General features: G+C 42.2%; 1 protein-coding gene across 1 annotated transcript; it reads left to right on the top strand.

The window, feature by feature from the left end:
* Positions 1 to 40: 40 nt before the first annotated feature.
* SLCO4A1 (solute carrier organic anion transporter family member 4A1) lies at positions 41 to 27,808 on the top strand (the record flags this gene model as incomplete). The annotated part of the gene is made up of 11 exons (XM_081322821.1): positions 41 to 860; positions 3,068 to 3,158; positions 4,876 to 4,997; positions 6,487 to 6,598; positions 11,899 to 12,053; positions 15,959 to 16,154; positions 16,970 to 17,135; positions 21,045 to 21,217; positions 23,139 to 23,203; positions 24,159 to 24,307; positions 27,650 to 27,808. 11 exons carry the CDS (start codon positions 41 to 43, stop codon positions 27,803 to 27,805), a joined length of 2,205 nt encoding a protein of 734 aa, XP_081178947.1. The 3' UTR covers positions 27,806 to 27,808.

Genomic DNA, 27,808 nt, shown 5'->3' with positions numbered 1-27,808 from the left:
AGAGAGAGAGAGATCTGATAACATCAACCTGCCCTGTTTGATGGAAATGTCTCACAAGATGGTGGGAGAAAATGGCTTCCACTGCACCCACAAACTTATTTTTTCCAGCACACTCAATTCCGTGGAGAACAGCCCTCCTTTTGATAGCCCCAGTCCCGAGGAATCCTGCACCACCCCTTTGAGCAATGGGACATTCTACTCCAACAGAAACAGTCCTTCAGATTCCTGCATGAAGCCTCTCTGTGAGGCAAGATCCCCAAACGAAAACGGGTTCAATGGCGGCATTAAATATGTCTCCACCGAACGGGAGGTCTTGGTGTGTGGATGGGGAGACTTCACCCCAAGTTGTTTACAGTTTTTCAACACCCCCAAAGGGGTTCTGTTCTTCCTGTGCGTGGCTTCCTTCTTGCAAGGCATGACCGTCAATGGCTTTATCAACACTGTCATTACGTCGATCGAACGGCGCTTTGATCTTCAGAGCTACCAGAGTGGTTTGATTGCCAGCTCCTACGACATTGCGGCCTGCGTGTGTTTAACATTTGTCAGTTACTTTGGGGGCAATGGGCATAAACCACGGTGGCTGGGCTGGGGAGTTTTGATCATGGGGATTGGCTCCCTCATTTTCGCCTTGCCCCATTTCACCACCAGCCAATACGAAGTTCCTTTTTCAGAGGAGATTGGCACGTGTTCCTCCAATCAAACTGTGTGGTGCGCAGAAAGTGTCTCCACACTGTCCAATTATCAGTTTGTCTTCATGCTCGGTCAGTTTCTACATGGGATTGGAGCAACGCCACTTTACACCCTTGGGGTGACCTATCTGGATGAAAATGTCAAGTCCAACTATTCCCCTGTGTATATTGGTAAGTTCTGTGGTCCACAGGATGATGGAATGGACATGATGATGTCCTCCAATGATATTTATCTATCTATCTATCTATCTATCTATCTATCTATCTATCTATCTATCTATCTATCTATCTATCTATCTATATCTACAGTATCTATCTTTATCTATCTGTCTGTCTATCTATCCATCCATCCACCCATGCATCCTCTAGTCTCTAAGTATTGTCTGTCTGTCTGTCTGTCTGTCTGTCTGTCTGTCTGTCTGTCTGTCTGTCTATCTATCTATCTATCTATCTTTATGATTATCATCTCTATCTCTTCTCTTTCTCTCTGTATCTATCATCTATCTCTATCATCTATCTATCTATCTATCTATCTATATCTATCATCTCTATCTCTTATCTCTATCTATCATCTATCTATCTATCTATCTATATCATCTATCATCTATCATCTCTCTCATCTATCTATCTATCTATCTATCTATCTATCTATCTATCTATCTATCTATCTATCTATCTATCTATCTATCTATGTACCTCTATGATTATCATCTCTATCTCATCTCTCTTTCTCTCTATCATCTATCTCTATCATCTATCTATCTATCTATCTATCTATCTATCTATCTATCTATCTTTCTCTATCATCTCTTCTCTATCTATCATGTATCTATCTATCTATCTATCATCTATATCATCTATCATCTATCTATCATCTCTCTCTCATCTATCTATCTATCTATCTATCTATCTATCTATCTATCTATCTACCAGGTGTCTAATAAACATTGCATAAAATGTTCAGGTAGTCCTCGACTTACAGCCACGATTGAGCCCAACATTTCCATTGCTAAGCAAGAGAGCTGGTAAGTGAGTTTTGCCCCATTTTATGACCTTCCTTGCCAACAGGTGTTAAGTGAATCGCTGCAGTTGTTAAATTAGTAACACGATTGTAAAGTGAATTTGTCTTTCCCTTCTGACTTTGCTTGTCAGAAGGTCACAGAAGGGGATCGCGTGACCTCCCCCCCACAGATACTGCGACCATCATAAACATGAGCCAGTTGCCAAATGTCCAAATTTTGATCCCGTGATCATGGAGATGCTGCAATGGTTATAAGTGTGAAAAACAGTCATAAGTCACTTTTTTCAGTGCCATTGTAACTTCGGACAGTCACTAAATGAATCATTGTCAGTCGAGGGCTACCTGTGCTCTAAAACATTAAAATGATAAATCAGGATCTTAAATTTAAAAACTGAAATTAAAGTAAAACTAAGCAGAACAGGGAGAGAGGGGATGTAGTGCAGACAGGGAGGGGCTGCGGTGTTCTCTATTCCATCAGCCCCCTCCAAAGTGCCAGGTCCCCACTGGGGCCCCAGGCTACTTGGCATAGCCGTGTCATCTAGGGTTTCTGAAGGCCAAAATGATGGGAGTGGATCTGACCTCAGGGGACAAGACATTCCAGAGGGTGGGGGGGCCACAGCAGAAAAGGCTCTGCTTCTGGACCCTCTCCAACCACTGGGGTCTGCTGCAACCCACGCCAGATATAAGGACACACATATACATAATGTAGCTTACATGTGATGATGCGCACAACATCACTCCCTCACTTGGAGGGCAATGAAACATTTGGAAGAATACTCAGAGGGCAGCGAGGAACCCCCACCCTTCAACCCTCAGCTACAAATTGGACCGGTCCAAAAAGCTGTCACGTGTCAATGGGAGCAGGTCTGATTGCTGAAACCAAGAGCACGCTCAGAACCAACCAGTTGATATGAAAAAAGTAATTCAGAATAAGATGGATTTCCTGCTGGTTAATCAGGGAATGCAGTCCTCCTTGAACAAGAGAAGAAACCTTGGTAGAGGTCCTCCAGCTGATGGCCACCCATTGGGAATGAATGCTCTGGGTCATGTAGTCCCTTATATTGTCCGGGAGGTTGGATCAGAGCAAGGGCCTCCAAACCTGGCAACTTTAAGACTTGTGGACTTCAACTCCCAGAAATCCCCAGTCAGCCATGATGGCTGGGGAATTCTGGGAGTTGAAGTTCACAAGTCTTAAAGTTGCCAAGTTTGGAGATCACTGGATCCCTTTCAACTTAATAACACTGAATGAAACTTGGAGAAAGTTATAGACCTTCTTTACCCAAATTTGAGCCTGAGCCAAGACCAAAAGCTTCCATGTTAAACTTTGGCCAATATCGTTGTGTCTTTCTCTTTTCAGCTGTTTTCTACACTGCTGCCATACTGGGCCCAGCTGCTGGCTACTTGGTTGGAGGCATTTTTCTCAATATTTACACTGAAATTGGGAGACAGTAAGTTCCTGGCCCCTTTCCTCTTTCCTTCCATCAGCCCTGAAAATTCCCAGGGAACCTCCTTCCCCTGTCTTGATAATGCTTCTGTCAGGTACAATCAAAGCCAGGCATGCTGTCTGAGGAATTCTGGGAGCTGAAGTCCACAAGTCCACATGCTCCAACACTGGAAGTTTTTAAGAAGAGACTGGCCAGCCACTTGTCTGAAATGGTATAGGGTTTCCTGCCTGAGCAGGGGGTTGGACTAGATGACCTCCAAGGTCGCTTCCAATGTTGTTGTTGTTGTTGTTGTTGTTGTTGTTGTTATTATTATTATTATTATTATTATTATTATTATTATTATTATTATTATTATCATTATTATCATTATTATCATTATTATCATTATTATGATGTCATAAAAGGGCCACGTTTGAAGACCCCTGCTATAAAGGATAAAAGATAAAGGTTCCCACGGACATGCATGCTAGTCATTTCCAACTCTAGGGGGCGTTGCTCATCTTCATTTCAAAGCCAAAGAGCCAGCACTTGTCCGAGGACATCTCTGTGGTCATGTGGCCGGCATGACTAGACACCAAAGGCCCACGGAACGCTGTTACTTTCCCACCGTAGTGGTCCTTATTTTTCTACTTGCATTTTTACGTGCTTTCGAACTGCTAGGTTGGCAGAAGCTGGGACGCGTAACAGGTGCTCACTCGGTTACGTGGCACTCGGGATTCGACCCGCCAAACTGCCGACCTTCTGATGGACAAACTCAGTGTCCTAACCCACTGAGCAACGGTGTCACTTCCCCTGCTATAGAGAAAGTCAAACAAATGGCTTAAAGTTCTCCAATTAGCCTAAGGAACTTTTCCTGTGTGTTGTCATTTTTTCACTTTCCTTTCTTTCTGTACTTTATTTCACTTCCCCACAGAGTAGCACCTTGAAGTTGGACTTGAGTTTTTAATCCACTGAAAGACCTCATCTGCTCCTCCTACTTAATAAGTAGCTTAAGATCCAGCAAGGAGATCTTTAAAATGCTCAGTTTAATCCTAGATGTCCATCTGAGCAGTGTGGTGGCTTAGAGGTGAAGACGCTGGCCTCCCACTTGGAAAGTTGAGAGTTCAATCCTAGGTTGCGGCAGATGTTTCTCTCCCAGGGTGCAAAGAAAAAATATCTGCTGTGAACTCTGTATGGTGTCAGGAAGGGCAACCAGCCAGTAAATGCTCAGTTCCATCCAGTCACCCCGACTCTTCCCCAAATTAAGGGATTACAGGGTGGTAAATTGGGAACCCTAGATGTCCATCTACAAACTTTTTACGGAGATAGTTGTCTTTTTTGATTATCCTTAGAACGGTGATTATCGAGACATTTATTTTTGTCTCAGGTTGTCAAATGCGGTCTGAACCAACCAGAAAAATCTCAGGCTGGGCAGGCAAAGCTGAGAACCTTGTCTATTTTGTGTCTGTGTGTGCGCGCGCATGCGCTCTTTGTTGTTCTTATTGTCATTTCCCTTTAGGCCTGCCTAAAGCAAAGAACAATGACTTCGATTTATTGCCCAGTTTGTAACCATTGCAAAAACATGTCCCGCTTGAAAAATGTCTCCCAAGCAATTATCTTTGAAGAAAGAAACAGCTACATCTCATGCTTGTGTGAAGTAGCTTTGATCTGTCACAGCCAGAGAGGGACATTTGACTGGATTTCTGAAAATTCACAGCTTTTCTCTTGGTTTTATTCCCAGAATTGATCTTACACCCGATAATTCCCTGTGGGTTGGAGCGTGGTGGATTGGATTCTTGGGCGCTGGGGCCGGTTCCCTCTTGATTTCGGTACCCATTTTGGGGTACCCTCATCGCCTCCCAGGTGCGTGAACTGAATCTCAACCAAATTCCTTTAGCAGGGCTCCTTTTCAGGATGTTGGGAGCCTGCCAAAATAGCTGCTTCTCTTCCATTGACTTCTCGCCAAGGATACAAGGCGCTATAATATTTTTTTTTCCATTGTTTGTTTGTTTCTTTTTTAATCGCAGTATTACGACTCTTGATGCATTAGATTATTCAGTGTGGATTTCAATGCAATAATATTTATCTACCGGTACAATCACAACTAAAATTTCTGTTACTAAGCAAGACAGTTGTTAAATGCCCCATGTTACGACCTTTCTTGCCACGGCTGCTAAGTGAAACGTGGGTTGTAAAGGGAATCCAGCTTCCCCATTGGCTTTGCTTGTCAAAAGGTCACAAAATTGGACCACATGACTCTAGGACATGGCAACTATTCATTCATTTATTTGTATCCTGCCTTTATTATTTTCAAGAGCCTTGGTGGAGCAGTGGGCTAATGCCTCCTTAAGTAACACCAGCTGCCTGCAATTAGTGCAGGTTTGAGTCCCACCAGGCTCAAGGTTGACTCAGCCTTCCATCCTTCCGAGGTAGGTAAAATGAGGACCCAGATTGTTGGGGGCAATAAGCTGACTTTGTAATAATGCCGCTTGCCCCCCACCCCCAAAGCCCTAATAAGCAGGCATATACATAGAATGAAGGCTATTGCTAAGCTTGTAAGCCGCCCTGAGTCTTCGGAGAAGGGCGGGATATAAATGGGATTAAAAAAAAAAAGACAGTGAACACACAATATTCCTTCCTTCCCTTCCCTCCCTCCCTCCCTCCCTCCTTCTTCCCTTCCTCCTCCCTCCTTCCTTCCTTCCTTCCTCCCTCCCTCCCTCTCCCTCCCCTTCTTCCCTAACAGGTTGTTGTTTTGGGGAAAATAAGACGAGGAGCATTGTGTCTATTCACCATCTTGAATTATTTATAAAAATAATAAAGGCAGAATATAAATAAATAATAAGGATGTCTTGAATTCATCAGAGATGTCTTGCACCCCACTGTAGACAGATATATTTTTAAAAAAAATATTTACTTTAAAAGAAAACGGCACAGGGGAAAAAGAGAATGCAAAAAAACAAACAAACAGATATTACATGGAAAATTTTGCAGTGTAATTATAGATAAAAAAAATGAAACAAAATACAACGGGTTCCATTGACAAAGCATCTTTATTTTTATCTTTCTGCATCCACTTGGAGAGAAACAAATTCTGTATAAAGAAAGTTTCACAACAATTTTATACTTGACTTCTTTCGGAAAGGTTATCTTTAAATGATGAAAGTCAAAGCTTAGCTAAGAAATCCAAGGAATAGAAATAAGCAATCATTGTTAAAGAGTTGACAACGTTATTTTAACAGAAGGCATAGCAGGAACCTCAAGATGATGGTTGCCAATGAGAGCAGTGATATGTTCAGATGAACAAAATGATAGGCTCAAGTCAATGGTCTTATTGTAACATCCGCTTTCACAGGATCTCAGCGTTACACAGTCATGCGAGTTTCGGAAACCCATCAATCAAAAGATGGCAGCCATAAAACAGCCTCAGATCCTGATTTCGGAAAGACAGTGAAAGACCTGCCACAGTAAGAACTTCCCTTTTACAATAGTTCATAAAAATTTGTATTGAATATGACTTTGGGGTATGGGGAAAATTACTCCAACGCTGTCTTTGTTCCTTTAACCAAATATGTTCATAAGCCAGATACTGCATTCAGACAATACATAGATCTGGTTTGGAATAGCGTTAGGGTTTTGGCCTAGAAACCAGGAGCCTGTGAATTCTAGTCCTTCCTTAGGCACAAAAGCTGGCTGGGTGACTTTGGCCAATCACCAGGAGATTCTGAGTTCCAGTCCTGCTTTAGGCATAAATGTCAGCTGCGTGACCTTGAGCCAAACATCAGGGGATTGTGAGTTTTAGACCTACCTAAACCATAAAAGCTGAATGGGCGACTTTGGATCAATCACCAGGAGAGTGTGAGTTCTAGTCCCGCTATAAGTCCCCCCATAATAAATCATAGAGTTTATGTTAATAACTTGATTTCTAGGTATTATGACTCTTGCTGGACTCTAAAATGCTTAGTCAGTTTACTTACAAACCAGTAGTAGCAGGAACACAACATGCTGCGCAACCAAGAACCAGGATGGCACAGTGGTCAGAATGCAGTATTGCAGGCTGACTCTGCTGACTGCCAGCAGTTTGATCCTGACCAGCTCATGGTTGACTCAGCCTTCCATCCTTCTGAGGTTAATAAAATGAGGACTCAGATTGTTGGGGGCAAGATGCGATTCTGTAAACCACTTAGAGAGGGCTGTGAAGCAGTACATAAGTCTTAAGTGCTTTTGCTATACTAACATTACATTTAATTATGAACAATTATATAGTAGCTTATAGATAAGTAAATTCAACTGATTTGGTATGATTCAGTCTCTTCTAGAAACCCCCAAAATAAATAGGGTGACGAGTTTATTTACTTATTTATTTATTCATTTATTAAACTTCTACAATTGTATAAGCATAGCCAGTGGCTGGGTTCCTTCAAAATGCTGACTCATGATGTTTAAAAGGTAAAGGTAAAGGTTCCCCCACACATGCGTGCTAGTCGTTTCCAACTCTAGGGGCCGGTGCTCATCTCCATTTCAAAGCCGAAGAGCTAGCGCTTGTCCGAGGATGTCTCCGTGGTCATGTGGCTGGCATGACTAGATGCCAAAGGCGCATGGAACGCTGTTACCTTCCCACCGTAGTGGTCCCTATTTTTCTACTTGCATTTTTACGTGCTTTCGAACTGCTAAGTTGGCAGAAGCTGGGATGAGTAACAGGCGCTCATTCTGTTATGCGGCACTTGGGATTCGACCCGCCAAACTGCCGACCTTCTGATCGACAAGCTCAGCATCCTAACCCATTGAGCCACCACATCCCTGATGTTTAGTCTCGTCTAATGTGCTGTTTTATTCCCTTGATGAGTCTGCTACCAAACCAAAGACAGCATTGGCTTGTCTTCTGAAGAAGATCCGAACAAATGCACCCTTCATTTCGGATGCCTTTGTGCTGCCTTCAAAACAGACTGAAGTAATTCAGTGCTGTATCTTCATTGTACACATCTTGTTAGCTGCCGCTCCTAAAGACAGAGAATAAAGGTATTCTTGGCAAAACAGGACACACCAGAAATCTGAATCGAGCTAAACTCAGAAGCATAGATTTTAGAGGAGGAAGACTACTGTGTTTCCCCGAAAATAAGACTCGATATTGTTGTTGTTGTTGTTTGTCTCCAAAAAAGGCATCAAGTCTTATTTTTGTGGGGTGGGTGTCTTTTCCACTTACCTCCCGCACTGACAGCCCTGCCCAGCTGGCCCACTTCTTCTGTGGCTGAAGGAGCAGCTCCATTCTATAGCTGAGAATGGAGCTCCAGCCTACATTTCACAGTCAGAAGCCTTTCCGGAAGGCCACTGCAGCCGATAACCGAGCAATTGATTCACCATTGTGGGTCAGCGAGGAGAGACCTAGCTGCCAGATAAACTGGTGTGTGGCGCATGGGGCAGCTCCATACACCCCACCACCACCCTAGTTTGATTTTCAGGCATGTGGCTCGCCACCAAACTAGGGCTTTTTTGGGGGGTAGGGCTTACTTTCTGGGAAACACGGTAATTTGGTTAATCCTTCAGGTAACCTGTTGGAAATTGTGAAGTTCAACCTATTGTAAACCCATCTTTGCAAAGAAAATTGTATTTCTCTGAGGTCTCTTGAGAAAAGCAAGTATACAACAGCCATTATTAATCTAAGCACTGCTAACACTAAAAAAAATATATGGAACCTATATCTGAAATTTTTGACCATCTGCCACTTTTCAAGACCATGACACAGCTATGCTGCATAAGAAAATTAAACTCAAAAATAGCATTTAAAAGCCAGGCAGAGTGTGACCAACAATTCAGTGCACAAAAATGAACTACAGTGAAAGGAGAAGTTTAAACTATGTTGTGATGTTAACCTCTTCTCCCCCAAAATATTAACCCAATGTTTATTGAATGAAAGAATGAAACCAAGATCTTTGAAACCGAGAATGAAGCCATCTGAGAAACTCTGCAAAGCCATCTAAATTATTTCCTTATTCCAATACTAGATACACTGTTGGGTTTATACATCATTCTTAACCTTAAACTTAACTATATACGGTTGTATTCTTTTTTCTTTTAATTGAAAAGTTTTACAGTACATTTTTAAATACAAAACCCCTCCCCTTCCCCACCCCAACTCTCCCCTCCCCTCCCCCCCTCCCCGACTTCCCAGAGCTAAATACAGGGTATAAAAATACAAACAAACATAATCTAAAATATGCAAACGACAATAAAATATTAAATTCTATCGCACTTTAACTCTTAATAAAATAACTACAAGCTAGTTATACATCATATAAATCCACTACTTATTCAAATGCTAAGTGAAACTTTTTAGTCCCATATTTATTCTGGATATAATCAATCCATCTTCTCCACTCCACAATATATCTCTGTTGCGACTGATCTTTCAAATACGCTGAAATCTTTGCCATTTCCGCCAAATTGGAAACTTTTAAAGTCCATTCTTCTATAGTAGGCAGTTCCTCCTTCTTCCAATATTGCACTACTAAAAGTCTCGCTGCCGTAATTAAATTCAACATCAACTTAGTGTCCACAACGGTAGTATCTGTGATAATGCCCAGTAAAAACAATTGCAGACAAAACTTTATCCTTTTCTTGAATATTTTTTGCATATTCCACCAAATTTTAATCCAAAAAGCTTTAACCCTTTTACAAGTCCACCATATATGAAAATACGTTGCATCCTCACAGCCACACCTCCAACATTTGGGCTGGCAGTTTGGATACATACTTGCTAATTTTTTAGGATCTAAGTGCCACCTATAACACATTTTATAAAAGTTCTCTCTTAAATGTTGTATTCTTTAACATGCTCTGCCTAAACAAATATATGCCATTCTGATTTAACATGGCTTGGTCCACACAAGATGCTAAGATGGTGGCTTGATTCCCACAATATAGAAGTCACAAAATAGGTTTAATCTAGCTTGGCGTGAACTCAACCACGCTTCCTACTAACAGTTAAAATTCTAGCACTGATATTGTTACCTACTTTGGGTAATGAAAGATCTGCAAGAAAGGGAAAAAAACCAAGCTCAGAGAATACCAAAAAACCCTTGGTTAAAATTCTCACTTTCCTGATAGCCTTGACTATTCAAATAGACAGAACTACTTAGTGACATACATTGTCTGGTTAATTTTCTTCTCTTTCTAATTTCCAGGTAGTGAGCAGGAAAAAATTTAAGTAAAGCAGAAGAAAGTACCATAAATTGCATTTTAGATTAGTTTTTTTTTCCCCCACCAGATTTAACTGTCTAGAAATATAGACATCTTACTATCTGGTGTGTTCCTAGGTCTTTCTCACTTCTGGGAAAGCGCTTGTGTGAGAAAATATTGTTGAGCAGCTATTACAGCATCTCACAAGGGAGTTGGTGTACAATTATTGGCTCTAATAGATTTTGTTTAGGAAGCAATTTTCTGTAAAAGACGTTTCTCTGTTCCTAGAACTTTTTTGCCCCTTAACACTTCAATAATAAAGATGATTGATTGATTGATTTGATTTGATTTATGTGCTGCCCACCTCATCCAGAGATAACTCTGGAGGTTTGGAGGAGCATTTTTCTTGGATTTAGGGATTTGTTTTGGAGCTAGGGATTTTTTGATGGAGGAGGAAGAAGAGGCACAATAAATACACTCTCGTAAAAAAGAGGTAGACTTGCACAAGCTAAAATGCACCCACTATTAGGCTAGATATAGGGACGCGGTGGCTCAGTGGGTTAGGACGCTGAGCTTGTCGATCAGAAGGTTGGCAGTTTGGCAGGTCGAATCCTGAGTGCCGCGTAACAGAGTGAGCGCCTGTTACTCGTCCCAGCTTCTGCCAACCTAGCAGTTCGAAAGCACGTAAAAATGCTAGTAGAAAAATAGGGACCACTCCGGTGGGAAGGTAACAGCGTTCTGTGCGCCTTTGGCATCTAGTCATGCCGGCCACATGACCACGGAGACGTCCTCGAACAAGTGCTGGCTCTTTGGCTTTGAAATGGAGATGAGCACCGACCCCTAGAGTTGGAAACGACTAGCATGCATGTTTTATTAGGCTGGATGTTTACCTAGGACTTTTCTGTAGTTAGGAGAAAACATTTCAACTGGAACCATTTTCTAGAAGAAGTGCAAATAATTCCCAGATGTAAGATCTGCTGGAATTTCTCTTCCCCTCCCCCTCTTTCAGAATTCCTTCCTTCCGCCGATCAGTGCTTTCCAATTTGGCAATCATAGATACTTTGGGACTTCAATTTGTAGGAGTCTCAATTAAAGTTTGGTAACTCTAGTTTTGTAAATCCAACTTTCTAGGAAAGTTGTGAAAATATGTCCTATGTTGCCTGGATTCTTTTCATTTTTTTGTTCTAATATTCTTCTAGAACAGAGATGTCCAACCTTAGCAACTTTAATATTTGTGGATTTCAACTCCAAGAATTCCCCAGCCAGCCATGCTGGCTGGGGAATTCTGGCAGTTGAAGTCCGCAGGTCTTCAAGTTGCCAAGGTTGGACATCCCTGTTCTAACTATTGATGTCTAACTAACCACAATGGAGAGAGAGAGACTTTTAAAAGATAACAACTGTTTTTCTTTAATCATAAGAAATGGGGTGAACATGCCATGAGGGATATGGATTATAATCCTTAGGAAAACCTTGCAAAAAAAGAAGCAACTAAAATAAATGGGAATTGCCTTATTAATGCTTACGTACCTGGGTTGGAATGTAGGATCTACACTAAATAATTTGTTCCCTGCTGTTGTTTTGGATCCTAAAGGTCATTTTGGCTGCTACTGAAGAACCCAACTTTCATCTTCCTTTGCTTAGCTGGAGCTACAGAAGCTACCTTGATTGCTGGGATGTCAACATTTGGCCCCAAATTCCTCGAATCCCAATTTAGCTTAAGTGCCTCTGAAGCAGCAACTTTTTTTGGTAAGAGAAAAGCCCTGGAATGAAGCTTTAAGTCAGGGGACTTCAAACTTGGCCCTTATATGACTTGTGGACTTCAACTCCCAGAATTCCTCAGCCAGGCACGCTGGCTGAGGAATTCTGGGAGTTGAAGTCCACAAGTCATAAAAGGGCCAAGTTTGAAGACCCCTACTTTAGGTGATTTAATGCCCTTTAGCTGAGCTCAGCTGGCTTCACATCCATATACAGGTAGTCCTTGACTTTGAGCCCAAAATTTATGTCGTTGAGTGAGACTTTTGTTAAGTGAATTTTGCCCCATTTAACGACCTTTTTTGCCTCAGTTGTTAAGTGAATCACTGCTGTGGATAAGTTAGTAATCCGATGGTTAGGTGAATCTGGTTTCCCCCCTTGACTTTGCTTGTCAGAAGGTCGCAAAAGGGGATCACATGACCCCAGGACATGGCAACCGCCATTAAGTACATGCCAGTTGCCAAGTGTCTGAATTTTGATCATGTGACCATGGGAAAACTGCAACGGTCGTAAGTGTGAAAAATGGAAGGATTTATGAATGAATAAATGAATGAATGAATGAACCTTTATTGTCAAAGTACAACGTGTATACAGTGAGATTGGCTGAGCCTCCCTTCGTTCCCCCCCCCAACTCACAGTGACAACAAACCCACCATCTTGTTACACCATGTGAGGTAATTGTACAACACACCAGCCTCAGTTATGCACAACACACCGGCAAGTCAATTATGCATAAAGTTTATAAAATTATTTCCCATTCAAGAGCCTGACAGCCCATGGATAGAAGATGTTCTTCAGCCTATTAGTATGGCTGGCTATACTCCTGTATCTCCTTCCCAATGGTAGGAGAGTAAAGAGGTACCGACCAGGCTGTGAGTCGTCCCTGAGAATTTTCCTCACTCTTCCAAGGCAGCGAGCCCTGGCGAGGTCATCCAGTGGTGTCAGGGGACAGCCCACAATGTTTTGTGTTGTGCTCACCACCCTCTGTAATATCTGCCTATCCGTGGCTGTCCAGCCAGCATACCAAACCACAATAAAAGTGCAAGAGGACTGTATATTCCTGCAGACAGCTGTTCATTTGCATTCTTTTAGCGAGCCGTTAAAGCTACCTGGTGGCTTATCTATGTCTTTCATGCCATTCTCTAAAAGAATGCAAATGACCAGCTGTCTGCAAGGAGTATAAATCCTTCCATTCCCCACCATCCAGTCAGAGCTGAAGAAGCTTCTGGGATGAAAAAAGAAAAAAAAACAAGAAAGTCCAGTTGCCTTTTGGGACATTAGAGAGGGAAACCATCAGAAAACTTCAAGGCTGTAGGCTAGATTTTTAAAAATGAGAGGGGGGGAATATTCCAGAAGAAAGCAATGTCGCATTGTTACCTTAGTGTTGCCCCAAAGATCCTACATTTGATAGGTCACACAAAGTTAACAAGTACCCATGGGAGAGAATATTTGTAACTCAAGGTTGAACAGTGGAGTCCTCGGTGCTGTCTGAGCTTGGTTGTTTTCTTGAAGAGTTTCATAACCAAATTATGATGTTACTTAAGTTTGGTAATGAAACATCTGCAAGGAAAAGAAGGTGACAAGCAATAGGGAGAAAGCAGAACTATTTAACTCGTTTTTTGCATCTGTCTTTACACAAAGGGGAAAAACAGTCCAACCTACCAAAACCAGTGCCATAAAAAACAGAATAGAAACGCAAGTTAAGATAGGCAAGAAAATGGTAAGTGAGCACCTGTCCAGCCTAGATGAGTTCAAATCACCAGGACCAGATGGATTACACCCCAAGGTTCTCAAGGAACTGGCAGACGTGATCTCAGAACCACTGAACTATATTTTTCAAAGATCCTGGAGCACTGGGGAACTACCAGAGGACTGGAAGAGAGCTGATGTAGTTCCCATCTTCAAAAAAGGGGAAAAATAGATCCTGGAAACTACAGACCTACCAGCCTGACCTCAATACCTGGGAAGATTCTGGAAAAGATAATCAAACAACAAATCAGCAAACACCTTGATGCAAACAAAGTCATCACTAAAAGTCAACATGGGTTTGTCAAAAACAGATCATGCCAGACAAATCTTATTGCATTCTTTGACCAAGTGACAAAATTAGTGGACCAGAGGAATGCTGTAGATATAATTTACTTGGACTTCAGTAAGGCATTTGATAAAGTAGATCACAACCTACTACTTGATAAGATAGAAAAATGTGGGTTAGACAGCATCACCACCAGATGGATTCGTAGCTGGCTGACAGGCCGTACTCAGTGTGTGGTCCTCAATGCAACCGCATCTACATGGAAGGAAGTGTGTAGTGGGGTACCCCAGGGCTCTGTTCTGGGCCCAGTGCTCTTCAAGATCTTCATCAACGATTTGGATGAGGGGATAGATGGGAAACTCATCAAATTTGCAGACGACACCAAGCTGGCAGGAATAGCCAATACTCCAGAAGATAGGCTTAAGATACAGAAGGATCTGGACAGACTAGAATACTGGGTGCTATCTAACAAAATGAAATTCAATGGTGAAAAAAAGTAAGGTTCTACATTTAGGCAGGAAAAATAAAATGCACAGGTATAGCATAGGTGGTATCTTGCTCAATAGTAGTAACTGTGAGAGGGATCTCAGAGTCCTAGTGGACAATCACTTAAATATGAGCCAGCAGTGTGCTGCAGCTGCCAAAAAAGCCAACGCAGTGCTAAGCTGCATTAACAGAGGGATAGAATCAAGATCACGTGAAGTACTAATACCACTTTCCAATGCCTTGTTAAGGCCACACCTGGAATACTGCATCCAGTTTTGGTCACCATGATGTAAAAAAGATGTTGAGACTCTAGAAAGGGTACAGAGAAGAGCAACAAAGATGATTAGGGGGCTGGAGGCTAAAACATATAAGGAATGGTTGCTGGAATTGGGTATGTGTAGTTTAACGAAGAGAAGGGTGAGGGGTGACATGATAGCAGTCTTCCAATATCTCAGGGGCTGCCCCAAAGAAGAGGGAGTCAAGCTATTCTCCAAAGCACCTGAAGGCAGGAAAAGAAGGAACAGATGGAAACTAGTCAAGAAGAGAAGCAACCAAGAACTAAGGAGAAACTTTCTGAGTGTTAGAACAATTAACCAGTGGAACAACCTGCCTCCAGAAGCGGTGAATGCTCCAACACTGGAAGTTTTTAAGAGGAGACTGGCCAGCCATTTGCCTGAAATGGTATAGGGTTTCCTGCCTGAGCAGGGGGTTGGACTAGAAGACCTCCAAGGTCCCTTCCAACTTATTATTATTATTATTATTATTATTATTATTATTATTATTATTATTATTATTATTATTATTATTATTATTATTATTATTATTATTATTATTATTATTATTATCATTATCATTAAACCACCAAGCTTAGGGAGCTCCAAAGTCCTCACAGTTAATAAGTAATTGAGCACAAGTCAAAGCAGACTTCAATTTTCGGACAAAAAAAACCAACCACATAGACTTTTCTGCAATTCTTAACCATCTCTGCATTTTGATTGGGATGCTAATGAATGCCAGGTTAATACGATGGTTTGAGGGTACAACTATAGTAGAAGAGGTAGGGCAGTGTAGTGGTTAGGGCTTTGGACTCAGTGGTGATCCAGGTTAAAGGCCTCATTTAAGCATTTAACTCTGAGTCGCGCTATCTTCCAGCCCAACTATCTCAAAATTTGGATCATGGAAATAATGCTATTATTATTTCTTAAAATTTTTATGGGCTGCCCATCTTACCACAGGCTGACATTGGACAGCTTACAATGTTAAATGTCAGAGGAGATTCTAATACTGAAAAGACAGCTTGTCCATGACACCGAATATGATTTAAATAATAAACAAGTAGATTAGAAAATGACACAGCTGTTTCCTCTCCTTTTGGAAGGCTACCTTGTGGTTCCGGCAGGAGGTGGCGGCACTTTCCTCGGCGGGTTCATTGTGAACAAATTTAAGCTGCGCTGTTCAGGGATCATCAAGTTTTGTTTCTTGTGCACCATGTCGAGTCTGCTGGCAATTTTTATCTTTTTTATTCATTGTCCCAACATGCCCATGGCTGGAGTGACCCAAACGCACGACGGAAGGTAAGCAGAGGAAGAACAATCCCCTTGAAAAGGAGGGTATTCCAGATTAAGGCTACAAAAGAATAACATCACATTAAAAACCTCTGTCTGTCTGTCTGTCTGTCTGTCTCTCTCTCTCTCTCTCTCTCTGTCTCTCTCTCTGCCTCTCTCTCTCTGCCTCTCTCTCTCTGTCTCTCTCTCTCTGTCTCTCTCTCTCTCTCTCTCTCTCTCTCTCTCTCTATCTATCTATCTATCTATCTATCTATCTAGTCAACTATCTAACTAGCTATCCTTTGTCATCTACTGCACACAGCATATCTAGCCATCAGATACCCACTATTATCCACTTTATCTACCCTTCCATTTATCCATCCATCCGTCTCCTATTCTATGGAAGAATGGCAGCCAGAGAAGATCAACTGAGTAGCAAACATTAGATTTTTAATAAATAATCCACAAATACTACAGTATTTGGATTTTCTTTACAGTCTTCCAGAGACATTACTACCCCGAACCACTGTTGGAAGTACAGACACTGCCTGATACCCAATTCTGATCACTAAAATAAATGTATGGGGTGGGGGTGGGGGGGCAGGACAGGTATTAAAATTAAGGTTTGAGGCATTGATACAGTAGGTGCCCAAGGATGCTGTACGCTCACGGCTGACACGAATTGCCACTTCTAGCTGGTCTCAAACTAGCATCTCATAACTATTGCAATATATCAGCAATCCTTAGCTGGGTAAATCTCCTTCTTGCCTTGCATATTGCTTTCAAGCATCCCAACTGCTGAGGTTAGGAAGAAAATATATTGACCAATTATATGTTTTGTTTAGCATCTTACTGCAAGGCCACCTCAACCTGTCTGACCCCTGCAACATGGAGTGCCATTGCCTGCGTGAGACCTACAATCCCGTGTGTGGGAACGATGGCATAACATACTACTCCGCCTGCCACGCTGGTTGCAAGACAGCCTCAAGAAATCATGACAGTCGGGAAAAGGTGAGTGCAGGATGTAGGCCTTCACCTGTTCTCCTCCTTGGGCCCAAACCCTGTTGATATGTAACCAAACGATTAACATTGACTCTGCTTTCATATGTCTATGGAGATTCTCCATCATCCAGGTCAGGGGTAGGCAATCTTGGCTCTTTTATGACTCATGGACTTCAACTCCCAGAATTCCTGAGCCAGCCATGCTGAGGGGAAACGGAGAGGTTTCCAAGCTGAGCCATGCTGGCTCAGGAATTCTGGGAGTTGAAGTCCACAAGTCATAAAAGAGCCAAGGTTGCCTATCCCTGAGGTAAAGCTTAACTAATATACTGAAATGCTCTAGATCAGGGGTAGGCAACCTTGGCTCTTTTATGACTCGTGGACTTCAACTCCCAGAATTCCTGAGCCAGCCGTGCTGAGGGGAAAGGGAGAGGTTTCCAAGCTGAGCCATGCTGGCTCAGGAATTCTGGGAGTTGAAGTCCACGAGTCATAAAAGAGCCAGGGTTGCCTGTCCCAGGTCATGGTTGCCCCAAAGATGCTGCTTTTTTTTTTTCTTTTCCCCAAAAGCCAACTGGAGTTTCTTAGGGTTTTTTTCTTTGAAAACATTTCGCTTTTCATCCAAGAAGCTTCTTCAGAACTGAAACATTTTCAAAGGAAAAAAATATATCAAGAAAACCCAGTTGTCTTTTGGGGGGAGAAATAAAGCATCTTTGAATTTTGTGTGGAAGGATGTGGATGGAAGGATGGATGGGAAGATCATTTTTGCTTCGATTCCTAATCATGAATGCTGTGAAATAAGCATGTTTGGTGTATGCAGGATACAAACGAAAAGGATACAGGTAGTCCTCGACTTACGACCACAGTTGAGCCCAATGTTTCTGTTACTAGGTGAGACATTTTTTGAGCTTTGCCCCATTTTATGACCTTTCTTGCCACAGTTGTTAGGTGAATCTGGCTTCTCTATTGATTTTTTTGCTTGACAGGAGGTCACAAAGAGGTGATCACACGACCCCGGGACACTGCAACTGTCAGTTGTCAAGGATCTGATTTTTGAACACTTGACAGCCATGTTACTAACTTAACTGCTGCAGTGATTCACAACAACGGTGGTAAAAAAGGTGGTAAAATGGGGCAACATTCACTTAACAACTGCCTCACTTTGGGCCAAGTTGTAGCCATCAGTTGAGAATTACCTGTAGTGCAGTTTGCACAATAGTGGTATCACATGGGACACCTCAGGGGCCTCTAGAATTACATAAATTGCTGTATTCTGTGCCAGTTGTAGCTTCTGAATATTCTTCAAGGATAGCCCCATCTAGAGTGTGTTGCAGTAATCCAACTTAGGGCGTGAGCAGAAAAAAGAGTGTTGTGATTCAGGGTCAGCCTGTGGGTTCGGCAGTTGGGTCGGACGACTCAGAGGAGGAGGAGGGGGGTGTTGAAGAGCTTGCTGAGGGGATTGGACAGCTTGATGAGAGCCCCCAGCAAGGCCCCTCTCATCTGGTCACGATGCAGACCCAGCTGTGTAAGCCTGACAGCGTGGATGAAGATGACCCACAGCTGGCCCTGTTCAAGGACACCCGACGCAGGAGGCAGTCAGTCAGGAGTAAACAGAGGAAGGCAATGGAGCACCTCGGAAGGAGGCACAGTGAGGCCACGCCCTGAACTGTATTTAAGGGGAATGTGTGGGAGGGCTGGTTTGCTGAAGGCAACCGCTTGGATTGTTCCTGCTTCTTAGCTCGTGTTTTATGGTTGGTGTCTTGTCTTACTCTGTTTTATGTGAATAAATTTGGCAGGCGTAATTCCAGCCTCTTGCCGTTTCTAAAGGGGTTGTCCCTGCCTTTTCTGCAGGGCCGGTAGCAGGCTAGTACAGAACAAAGGGATCCTTCCTTTACTTCCTGTTTTGGCCCTCTCTGTCTCCACACATACACTTCAAAAGCCCTAACCAAGCTTAAACAGAGTTCATACTTGGAGGGCTTTTCAATTTATCCCATCGATCAGAGACTGGCAATTCCAACTTTATATTGACTACAAAGAACGCGGACAATAGGGTGAGAAGGAACCTTGGAGGTCTTCTAGTCCAACCCCCCCTCCTCAAGCAAGGGGCCTTATACCATTCCAGACAAATGGCTGTCCAGTCTCTTCTTGAAAACTTCCAGAGTTGGAGCACCCACAGACAAGCTGCTTCACTGATTAATTGTTCTCGCTGTCAGGAAATTCCTCTTTGGTTCTAGGTTGCTTCTCTCCTTGGTTAGTTTCCATCTGTTGCTTCTTATCCTGCCTTCAGGGGCTTTGGAGAATAGCTTGACTCCCTCCTCTTTGGGGCAGCCCCTGAGATATTGGAACATTGCTATTGTCAGCGCTGCTAACATCGTATGTTTTTGTTTTGACAACATATGGAGATGCAGCTGTTTTCCTTCTTATGTTTTACTCTTAGAATTAGAGTTAGAATTAGATGATACTGGGGGAGGGGAGGAGGAATGTGCATGGGAGTTTAGCAAGACATAACAATACTGTAACTAGTGTGAGAACCAAGGTTATTGAAATAAGAGATGATAAGAAATGGCGATTGGAGAACAGGAGGGAAAGGCCGCATTTCAAACTAATTGGAGAATGTGATTTATGACTGTTAATTAGAGGAGGGAATTGTGCTTAATACTATGTCCTCAGGGGAGGGGAATTCAGATTTTGGCTTTGCTGATGCTATGCTCCTCGAATAAAGATTCTTTAAGGTAAACAATGCCTCGAAGTTCTTTGAAGAGTTTCATCTGTCGGAACCATGACAGATATCATGTCACTCCTTCTTTTCATTTCTAGTCCTTCTTTGACTTTGACAGAACAACAGAATTGGAAGGGACCTTGGAGGTCTTCTAGTCCACCCATCCCTTGCTCAGTCAAGAGACCCTACACCATTCCAGACAAATGGCTGTCCTATCTCCTCTTGAAAACCTCCACTGAACACCCAAACTTCTGGAGAGAAGCCATCCCACTGATTAATTGTCCTCGCTGTCAGGAAATTTCTCCTTAATTCTAGGTTGCTTCTCTCCTTGATCAGTTTCCATCCATTGTTTTTTGTCTTGCCTTCGGGTGCTTTGGAGAACAGGTTGACCCCCTTTTCTTTGTGGCAGCCCCTCAGATACTGTAAGACTGCTATCATATCACGGCTAGTCCTTCTCTTCATTAGACTAGACGTACCTAGTTCTCTCAATTGTGCACCTGTACAGACCAGATGCTGTACATGTATGACCAGATACTGTGGGCTGAATTGAGGAATGTTTGCATGCAAAATATGAGCGGTACCCAGTGGTGGGATTCAGCCAGTTTGCACCAGTTCGGTAGAACCGGTAGCTAATTTTGTTGCCCAGGCCCAAAACAGACTTCCAGAAGCGGCATCCACACAGAGAACCGGTTTTTCACATATTTCAGGGGTCTTCAAACTTGGCCCTTTTATGACTTGTGGACTTCAACTCCCAGAATTCCTCAGCCAGACACGCTGGCTGAGGAATTCTGGGAGTTGAAGTCCACAAGCCATAAAAGGGCCAAGTTTGAAGACCCCTAATCTAGACCAATGGTGGGATTGAAATATGTGAACAACCGATTCTCTGTGTGAATGTCACTTCTGGAAATCCATTCTGGGCCTGGGCAACAAAAAAATAGCTACCAGTTCTGCCAAAGTGGTGTGAACTGGCTGAATCCCACCACTGATCTAGACCTGTATTTCACAAACTTGGCAACTTTAAGATATGTGAACTTCAACTCCCAGAATTCCCCATCTAGCTATAATCTCAGTTACTACCATTAGAGGGCAGGCAAGTGTTGGGAGTCTTTCCACAAGACTTTTCTGCCCTCTAGTGGTCATCTAAAGAAAAGAAGTAGACATCATTGTGTTACAGCTGTTCTAAACTACCATTCTTGTTTCCTAAGGTTTATCATGAATGCAACTGCATTGTTGGACCCAACTCTTCAGTCTCTGGCTTGGCTACGGCAGGGAAATGTACATCTTCATGTGAAAGAAGGACTCTTCTTTTGGTTTTCATGTTTCTTATCATTCTCTTCACATTCCTAAGTAGCATTCCTGCGTTGACAGCTACATTGCGGTAAGCCAGAGAAAAATAAGACTTATTTTCTCAAAGCTGAGCCGAAAAGAGAGTTTTTTTTAACTGTCGAAATCAGGGGTCTCCAAACTTGGCCACTTTAAGACTTGTGGACTTCAACTCCCAGAATTCCTCAACCCTGATCTAAACTCCAGCACCTCTTTCTTTCTTTCTTTCTTTCTTTCTTTCTTTCTTTCTTTCTTTCTTTCTTTCTTTCTTTCTTTCTTTCTTTCTTTCTTTCTTTCTTCCTTCCTTCCTTCCTTCCTTCCTTCCTTCCTTCCTTCCTTCCTTCCTTCCTTTCTTTCTTTCTTTCTTTCTTTCTTTCTTTCTTTCTTTCTTTCTTTCTTTTTGAAATTAAGTCTGCAGGCAAATTAGTTATTACTCCAGATCAAGATTGGCTATAGGAACAAAACTGAGTTCACATTACACCTTAAATCCTAACAATGTGAGCAAACCAGAAATGGCTATAGTTATATATGGTGGTCAAACATATGGTCTGGTTGTTCACACAACCTGCTTAAAATGATTGCCTAAGTTCCTACAACATCCTGAGTCACAAATGAATCAATCAAACTAACCAACTAACCATTTTTATTCCAATGAATTATACAATATGGGTGTACACCATTGTGCTTAAGGATACATTTAACCTATTATTTGGTTTAGAATGTGTTCCATTGCAGGTTTTGCTGAAATAAATAAATTTAATCTTGGCTTAATGTGATGGCCTTGCTCACATGATCTGCTAAAACAGTAACTGGGGGCTAGTATGGCTTCCCACAGCAAACTAAACAGGAAAACACTCATCCCTATTTTAGTCCAAGTTTCATAGGCATCCATTCAACTGCAGTGGCTTCTAAAGGATGGAGCCTGCATAGTCATGTTGTAATATAGAATCTACCCTTCCCTGCTTGTACATGTAGTCCTCGACTTACAACTGATAGCTTAGCAATCATTCGAAATGATGACTGAGTTGAAAAGAGGGACTTATGACCTGGATTCAAAGTTCCAATGGTTGGGTCCCCTTCATAGTCACATGACTGAATTTCAGGCACTTGGCAAAGCAGCCATATTTACAGCCGTTTGCAACATCCCACTGTCATGGGACCATGTTCTATGATGGTTTTGCCCCAAACTGGCAGTTACTTCTGCTTTTCAGCAAAACTGTACCCCTAGTGAGCCATTGGTTTGCTTAACAATGGTGGCATTCACTTAATGACTGTTGAAAAAACATTGTAAAATTGGGTCAATCCTGTGACCAACCTGCTTTATAACTACTGTGATGGGTTGTATGTTGAGGACTATCTACTGTATGTACACAAGTACATAAGGGAGGATGTTTGCATTACCACACACCTTTGTCATTTCTACTTGCCACTTTCCCCACAGATGTCTAGCCCAGTGGTAGGCAACCTTGCCTCTTTCATGACTTGTGGACTTCAACTCCCAGAATTCCTGAGCCAGCATGGCTCAGCTTGGAAACCTCTCCCTTTCCCCTCAGCATGGCTGGCTCAGGAATCCTGGGAATTGAAGTCCACAAGTCATAAAAGAGCCAAGGTTGCCTACCCCTGATCTAGGGCATTTCAGTGTATTAGTTAAGCATTACCTCAGGGATAGGCAACCTTCGCTCTTTTATAACTCGTGGACTTCAACTCCCAGAATTCCTCAGCCAGCATGGCTCAGCTTGGAAACCTCTCCCTTTCCCCTCAGCATGGCTGAGTCAGGAATCGTGGGAGTTGAAGTCCACGAGTCATAAAAGAGCCAAGGTTGCCTACCCCTAGTCTAGTCTTTCTTTGTCCATCATGTTCTACTGATTTGTTAATACATTATCACACTTAATTGTACAAGACAAAAAGACAGAACTGTCCTGTTTGAGTCACTCTGTAGCCGATCCTGCTTACCTTTGTTTTTAAATGTGTCCCAGGTGTGTTTCCGACAGACAGCGATCATTTGCACTAGGAATCCAATGGATTGTTGTGAGAACACTAGGTACAGTATTTGTAGCCTTCTCCATGTTTTGTGTTAATTAAGATGTTCTAAACTGCTGGAATTTTGGCATTCGTGGTACAGACAGTCCTTGAACTTACAACTATTTGTTTTGGTGACCACTCAAAGTTACAACGGCACTGAAAAACATGACTTATGACTGTTTTTCCCACATACGGCCATTGCAGCATCCCAATGATCAGGTGATCAAAATTTGGATGCATGTATTTATGGCAGTTGTACTGTCCAGGGCAGTGGTAGGATTCAGCCAGTTTGCACCACTTTGGCAGAACCAGTAGCTAATTTTTTTTGTTGCCTAGGCCCAGAATGGACTTCCGGAAGTGGCATCCATGCAGAGAACCGGTTGTTCACATATTTGAATCCCACCACTGCTCCTGGGGTCATGTGATCGCCATAAGTGACCTTGCCAGGCAGCATCCGACAATCAAAGTTGGTAGGGGAAACCAAATTCACTTAACGCCTAGATTGTTCACATAACAGCTGCAGTGATTCGCTTCAGAACTGGGGAAAAAGATGGCAAAAACAGGGCAAAACTGACTTCACAACTGCCTTGCTTAGCAACAGGAATTTTGGGCTCAATTGTGGTCACAAGTTGAGGACTACCGGTAGAGACGCTGAGCTAGAAACGTTCCTTTTGTGAAGGACGACCGCTTTTGCTATTAAGCTATTTCTGTAAACATTTATAAGTTTGATCTTGGAACTGGACTTTGAAAGAGGTCATGAACCGTTCTGAGCGAATATTGTCTTACTGCTTGTTCTTTTGGAGTAATATTTTCCATATGATGTTGGCCAGTAGAAACTTTGAAAATAAATCTGATTCCAACAAAGACAAGATGAAATGTGATTGACACCATGGAATCAAACATTCCAGCTAGGCCAGAAACATTGGGGCAATATGAAAGGCTTGAGATAAATGACACCTCTTCATTTTCTGTAGGCAGCATCCCGGGCCCCATTGCTTTTGGGTCAATGATTGACAAGTCGTGTCTCTTGTGGCAGAGCCAGTGTGATGAACAAGGATCTTGTTATGTCTATCAGAACTCTGCCATGAGTCGGTACACCCTGATCGCCGGTCTGATATTCAAGGTAATTCCGGATTATAGCAATAAAAATAGCAAACTTCTATAGACTTATATACCACTCTATAGTGCTTTACAACACTCTCTAAGCGGTTTACAGAGTCAGCCTATTTGCCCCCAACAATCTGGGCCCTATTTTACCGACCTCAGAAGGATGGAAAGCTGAGTCAACCATGAGCCGGTCAGGATTGAACTCCTGGCAGTCGGCAGAGTTTGCATACAATACTGCATTCTAACCACTGCACCACTAAGGCAATGGAATGGAATAGCAATGTTCTGTCCCAGCCTACGTACCTCTTTGTTACTTCACAAAGACAAAGCCCTCTCTTAACAAGTAGGCTGGAAAACCAACCCTTTTTATTTGAGTTACAGACTTGCTAATTGTCCCAAAAGCAAAAGCAACAGAACAAGTTCACAGGCAAAATGGAGCATGAGTCAAACAGGAAATAGTTCACAAAACATGATCCCTTGAAACTGGAGTCCTTTGCAAACCGGTTGCCTTCAGCAACCAGCACCACCCACACCTTCCCTTTTTATTATGCAGCCCCAAGGTGTGGCTTCTTAATGCCTTCTCCTCCTCCCCTGGAGCTGCCCCATTGCCTCCCTCTGTCCTGCTCTTGTAACCTGTTGGCGTTTGCAAGCATCTATAATGTCTTCCAGCTGTGCGTCCTCAAAGTCTGACTCAGCTTTCCAGCACATCTGAGTCTCATCCTGAGCACGAGTGGAGGGGCCAGGTTCTTCATCAGATTGTAAGTCCTGGATCTCATCAGAGCCTTCCTCTGACTCTGATGGCTCCCCAGGCCCCTCTTCCTCCTCCTCTGATTCCCCAGACTCAGCTGCCAGGATCACAGGTTGGCATGGAAGCAGAACAAGCAATAGCAATAACACGTAGATTTATATACCTCTTCACAGTGCTTTACAGCCCTTTCTAAGTGGTTTACAGAGCCAGCATCTTGCCCCCAACATTTGTCCTCATTTTACCGATCTTGGAAGGATGGAAGGCTGAGTCAACCTTGAGCCAGTCAGGATCGAACTGCCAAACTGCAGGCAGACAGCAATCAGCAGAAGTAGCCTGCAGTACTGCATTCTAACCACTGCACCACCAGGTCTCTTATGACGGTTGCGGTGTCCTGGCATTATGTGATCCCTTTTTGTGAACTTCTTACAAGCAAAATCAATGGGGAAGCCAGATTCATTTAACAACCATGTTACTAACTTAACAGCGACAACAATTCAGTTAACAACTGTGGCAAGAAAGGTCATAAAATGGGGCAAAATTCACTTAACAAATGTTTCACTTAGCAACCGAAATTCTGAGGTCAATTTGGTCGTAAGTCAAGGACTATCAGTACCTGTTTAAGAACAATCGTGCCATTTTGGAAACAGCTGGACACATTAAGACCTTTTTGGCCATGGTTTGCTCTCCAAGCTTGTTTCAGTCTAGCTTCTGAACGTTTCATTACCAGACTAGGTAACAGCATCACGACCAACTAACCACATTAGCACACAAGACATGTATAAGCTAAGGAAAATAGGACAAGAAAATCCTGCTGATGCTGTTGCCTAGTCTGGTAACAAAAAGTTCAGAAACTAAATTGAAACAAGCTTGAAGAGCAAACCACGGTCAAAATCTAAAACCCAAGCTCTACGTATTTTCTATTATTTCAAAATTGTCTTGTTTAGTAGTGGAAATTTTGGGCTCATTTGTGGTCTCAAGTCAAGGACTAGCTGTAGTTATGTTTCACGAACACATTATTCCGGGTGATTTATAGAAGGTAGAGACCAGATTATCTGGAGAACATAATGTGTTTTAATGTGTTTTAACTTATTCGTGGGCATTTTATTTCATCGTTTTTAATTTTTGTATCTTGTTTTTGATATGTATTGCCCTGTTCACCGCCCTGAGTCCTTCGGGAGAAGGGCGGTATACAAATTTAATAAATAAATAAATAATAAATAAATAATAAACACTGGGCACAGAAGAAGCGTAGCGAGGTCCAAATTACCATGTATGGCATATCAATGATGCCTTTGTGCAAGGATGTCACGATACCTAACCTCGCTCGCCTTCCATGAAAATAACAGCATTAGTCTACATTAGAGCAAGATGTAGGAAGAATCAAAGATGGGCACCAAGATACAGTTAGGTCCTCGGCTTACAACCATTTATTAAGTAACCATCCAAATTTACGACAGTACTGAAAAAAGTGATTTGCTACCAGTCCTCACACTTATGACTCACCACAGAATCCCCATGTTCACATGATTAGAATTCAGATGTTTGGCAACCACACCTGTATTTAAATAATAATAATAATAATAATAATAATAATAATAATAATAATAATAATAATAATAATAATAATAATAATAATAAGAAGAAGAAGAAGAAGAAGAAGAAGAAGAAGAAGAAGAAGAAGAAGAAGAAGAAGAAGAAGAAGAAGAAGAAGAAGAAGAAGAAGAAGAAGAAGAAGAAGAAGAAGAAGAAGAAGAAGAAGACATTTACAACAACTGAAGTATCCTGGGATCAAGTGATGGCCATTTGTGATTTTCCCAGCTAGCTTCTGATAAACAAAGTCAAGGATGGAATCCAGATCCAATCAACAAACCATGAATCGCTTAACAATTGCAGTAATTTGCTTAACCACCATGGCAAACAAGTCATAAAACTGAGTGGAAGTCACTTAATAACCGCCTTGCTTAGCAGTGGAAATTCTGGTTTCAGTTGTTGTCATATGTTGAGGACTGCCTCTACTCTGAAATCTGGGGAGGCACAATGCTTTATAACAGCTCAGTTCCTATGCCATCCACCTGGTAAACTCACAAAATTCATATTTCTTGCCCTGTATATGTATAGATCTGAAGTACTCTGTGTTGTTTCTCTGGTCATATATATGTGCATATGTGGGTATATGCATATTTTTTTTCATGTTTATGCAGTGTATATTGAAGGTGGTTACCCTTGGAGAGCTGTGTGCAATGAAATCTCATTTTAATGTATGCTGATTAGTGTACATTTAAAGTGACAATAAAGTTGTTATTCTATTCTATTCTATTCTATTCTATTCTATTCTATTCTATTCTATTCTATTCTATTCTATTCTATTCTATTCTCTATAAAGACTCTATTCTATTCTGTTCTATTCTATTCTATAGTCTAGTCTAGTCTAGTCTAGTCTAGTCTAGTCTAGTCTAGTCTAATGTTTTAGACTCCTGTGTTTCATCCAAGGAGCCAATCAATACCAACTCAGATTATCTTTTTTTCCCTTTTGTATTCTGAGAAACTGGGAACAGATAGACATGGTGTTCATGCTGAAAGATTTTAAAACCCCATTTTGGTGTCTTGCAGGTGATGGGCTCGTGTTTCTTCCTACTAGCCTGCCTACTCTACAAAGCCCCAGCCCCTGAATCTCTCCATGGCAGCTCAGCCCTCTCCGAAAATGGCACCTGTGATCTGCGGGAGAGCAAACCTTCACACCAGTCTCCCCACGGCAACGACATATAGCCT

This window comes from Vipera berus (assembly GCF_964194415.1).
Source record: "Vipera berus genome assembly, chromosome: 3".
Taxonomy (NCBI): Eukaryota; Metazoa; Chordata; class Lepidosauria; order Squamata; family Viperidae; genus Vipera; species Vipera berus.
Note: the sequence above shows the minus strand (reverse complement) of the source record. Positions and strands in the feature narration are given on the sequence as shown.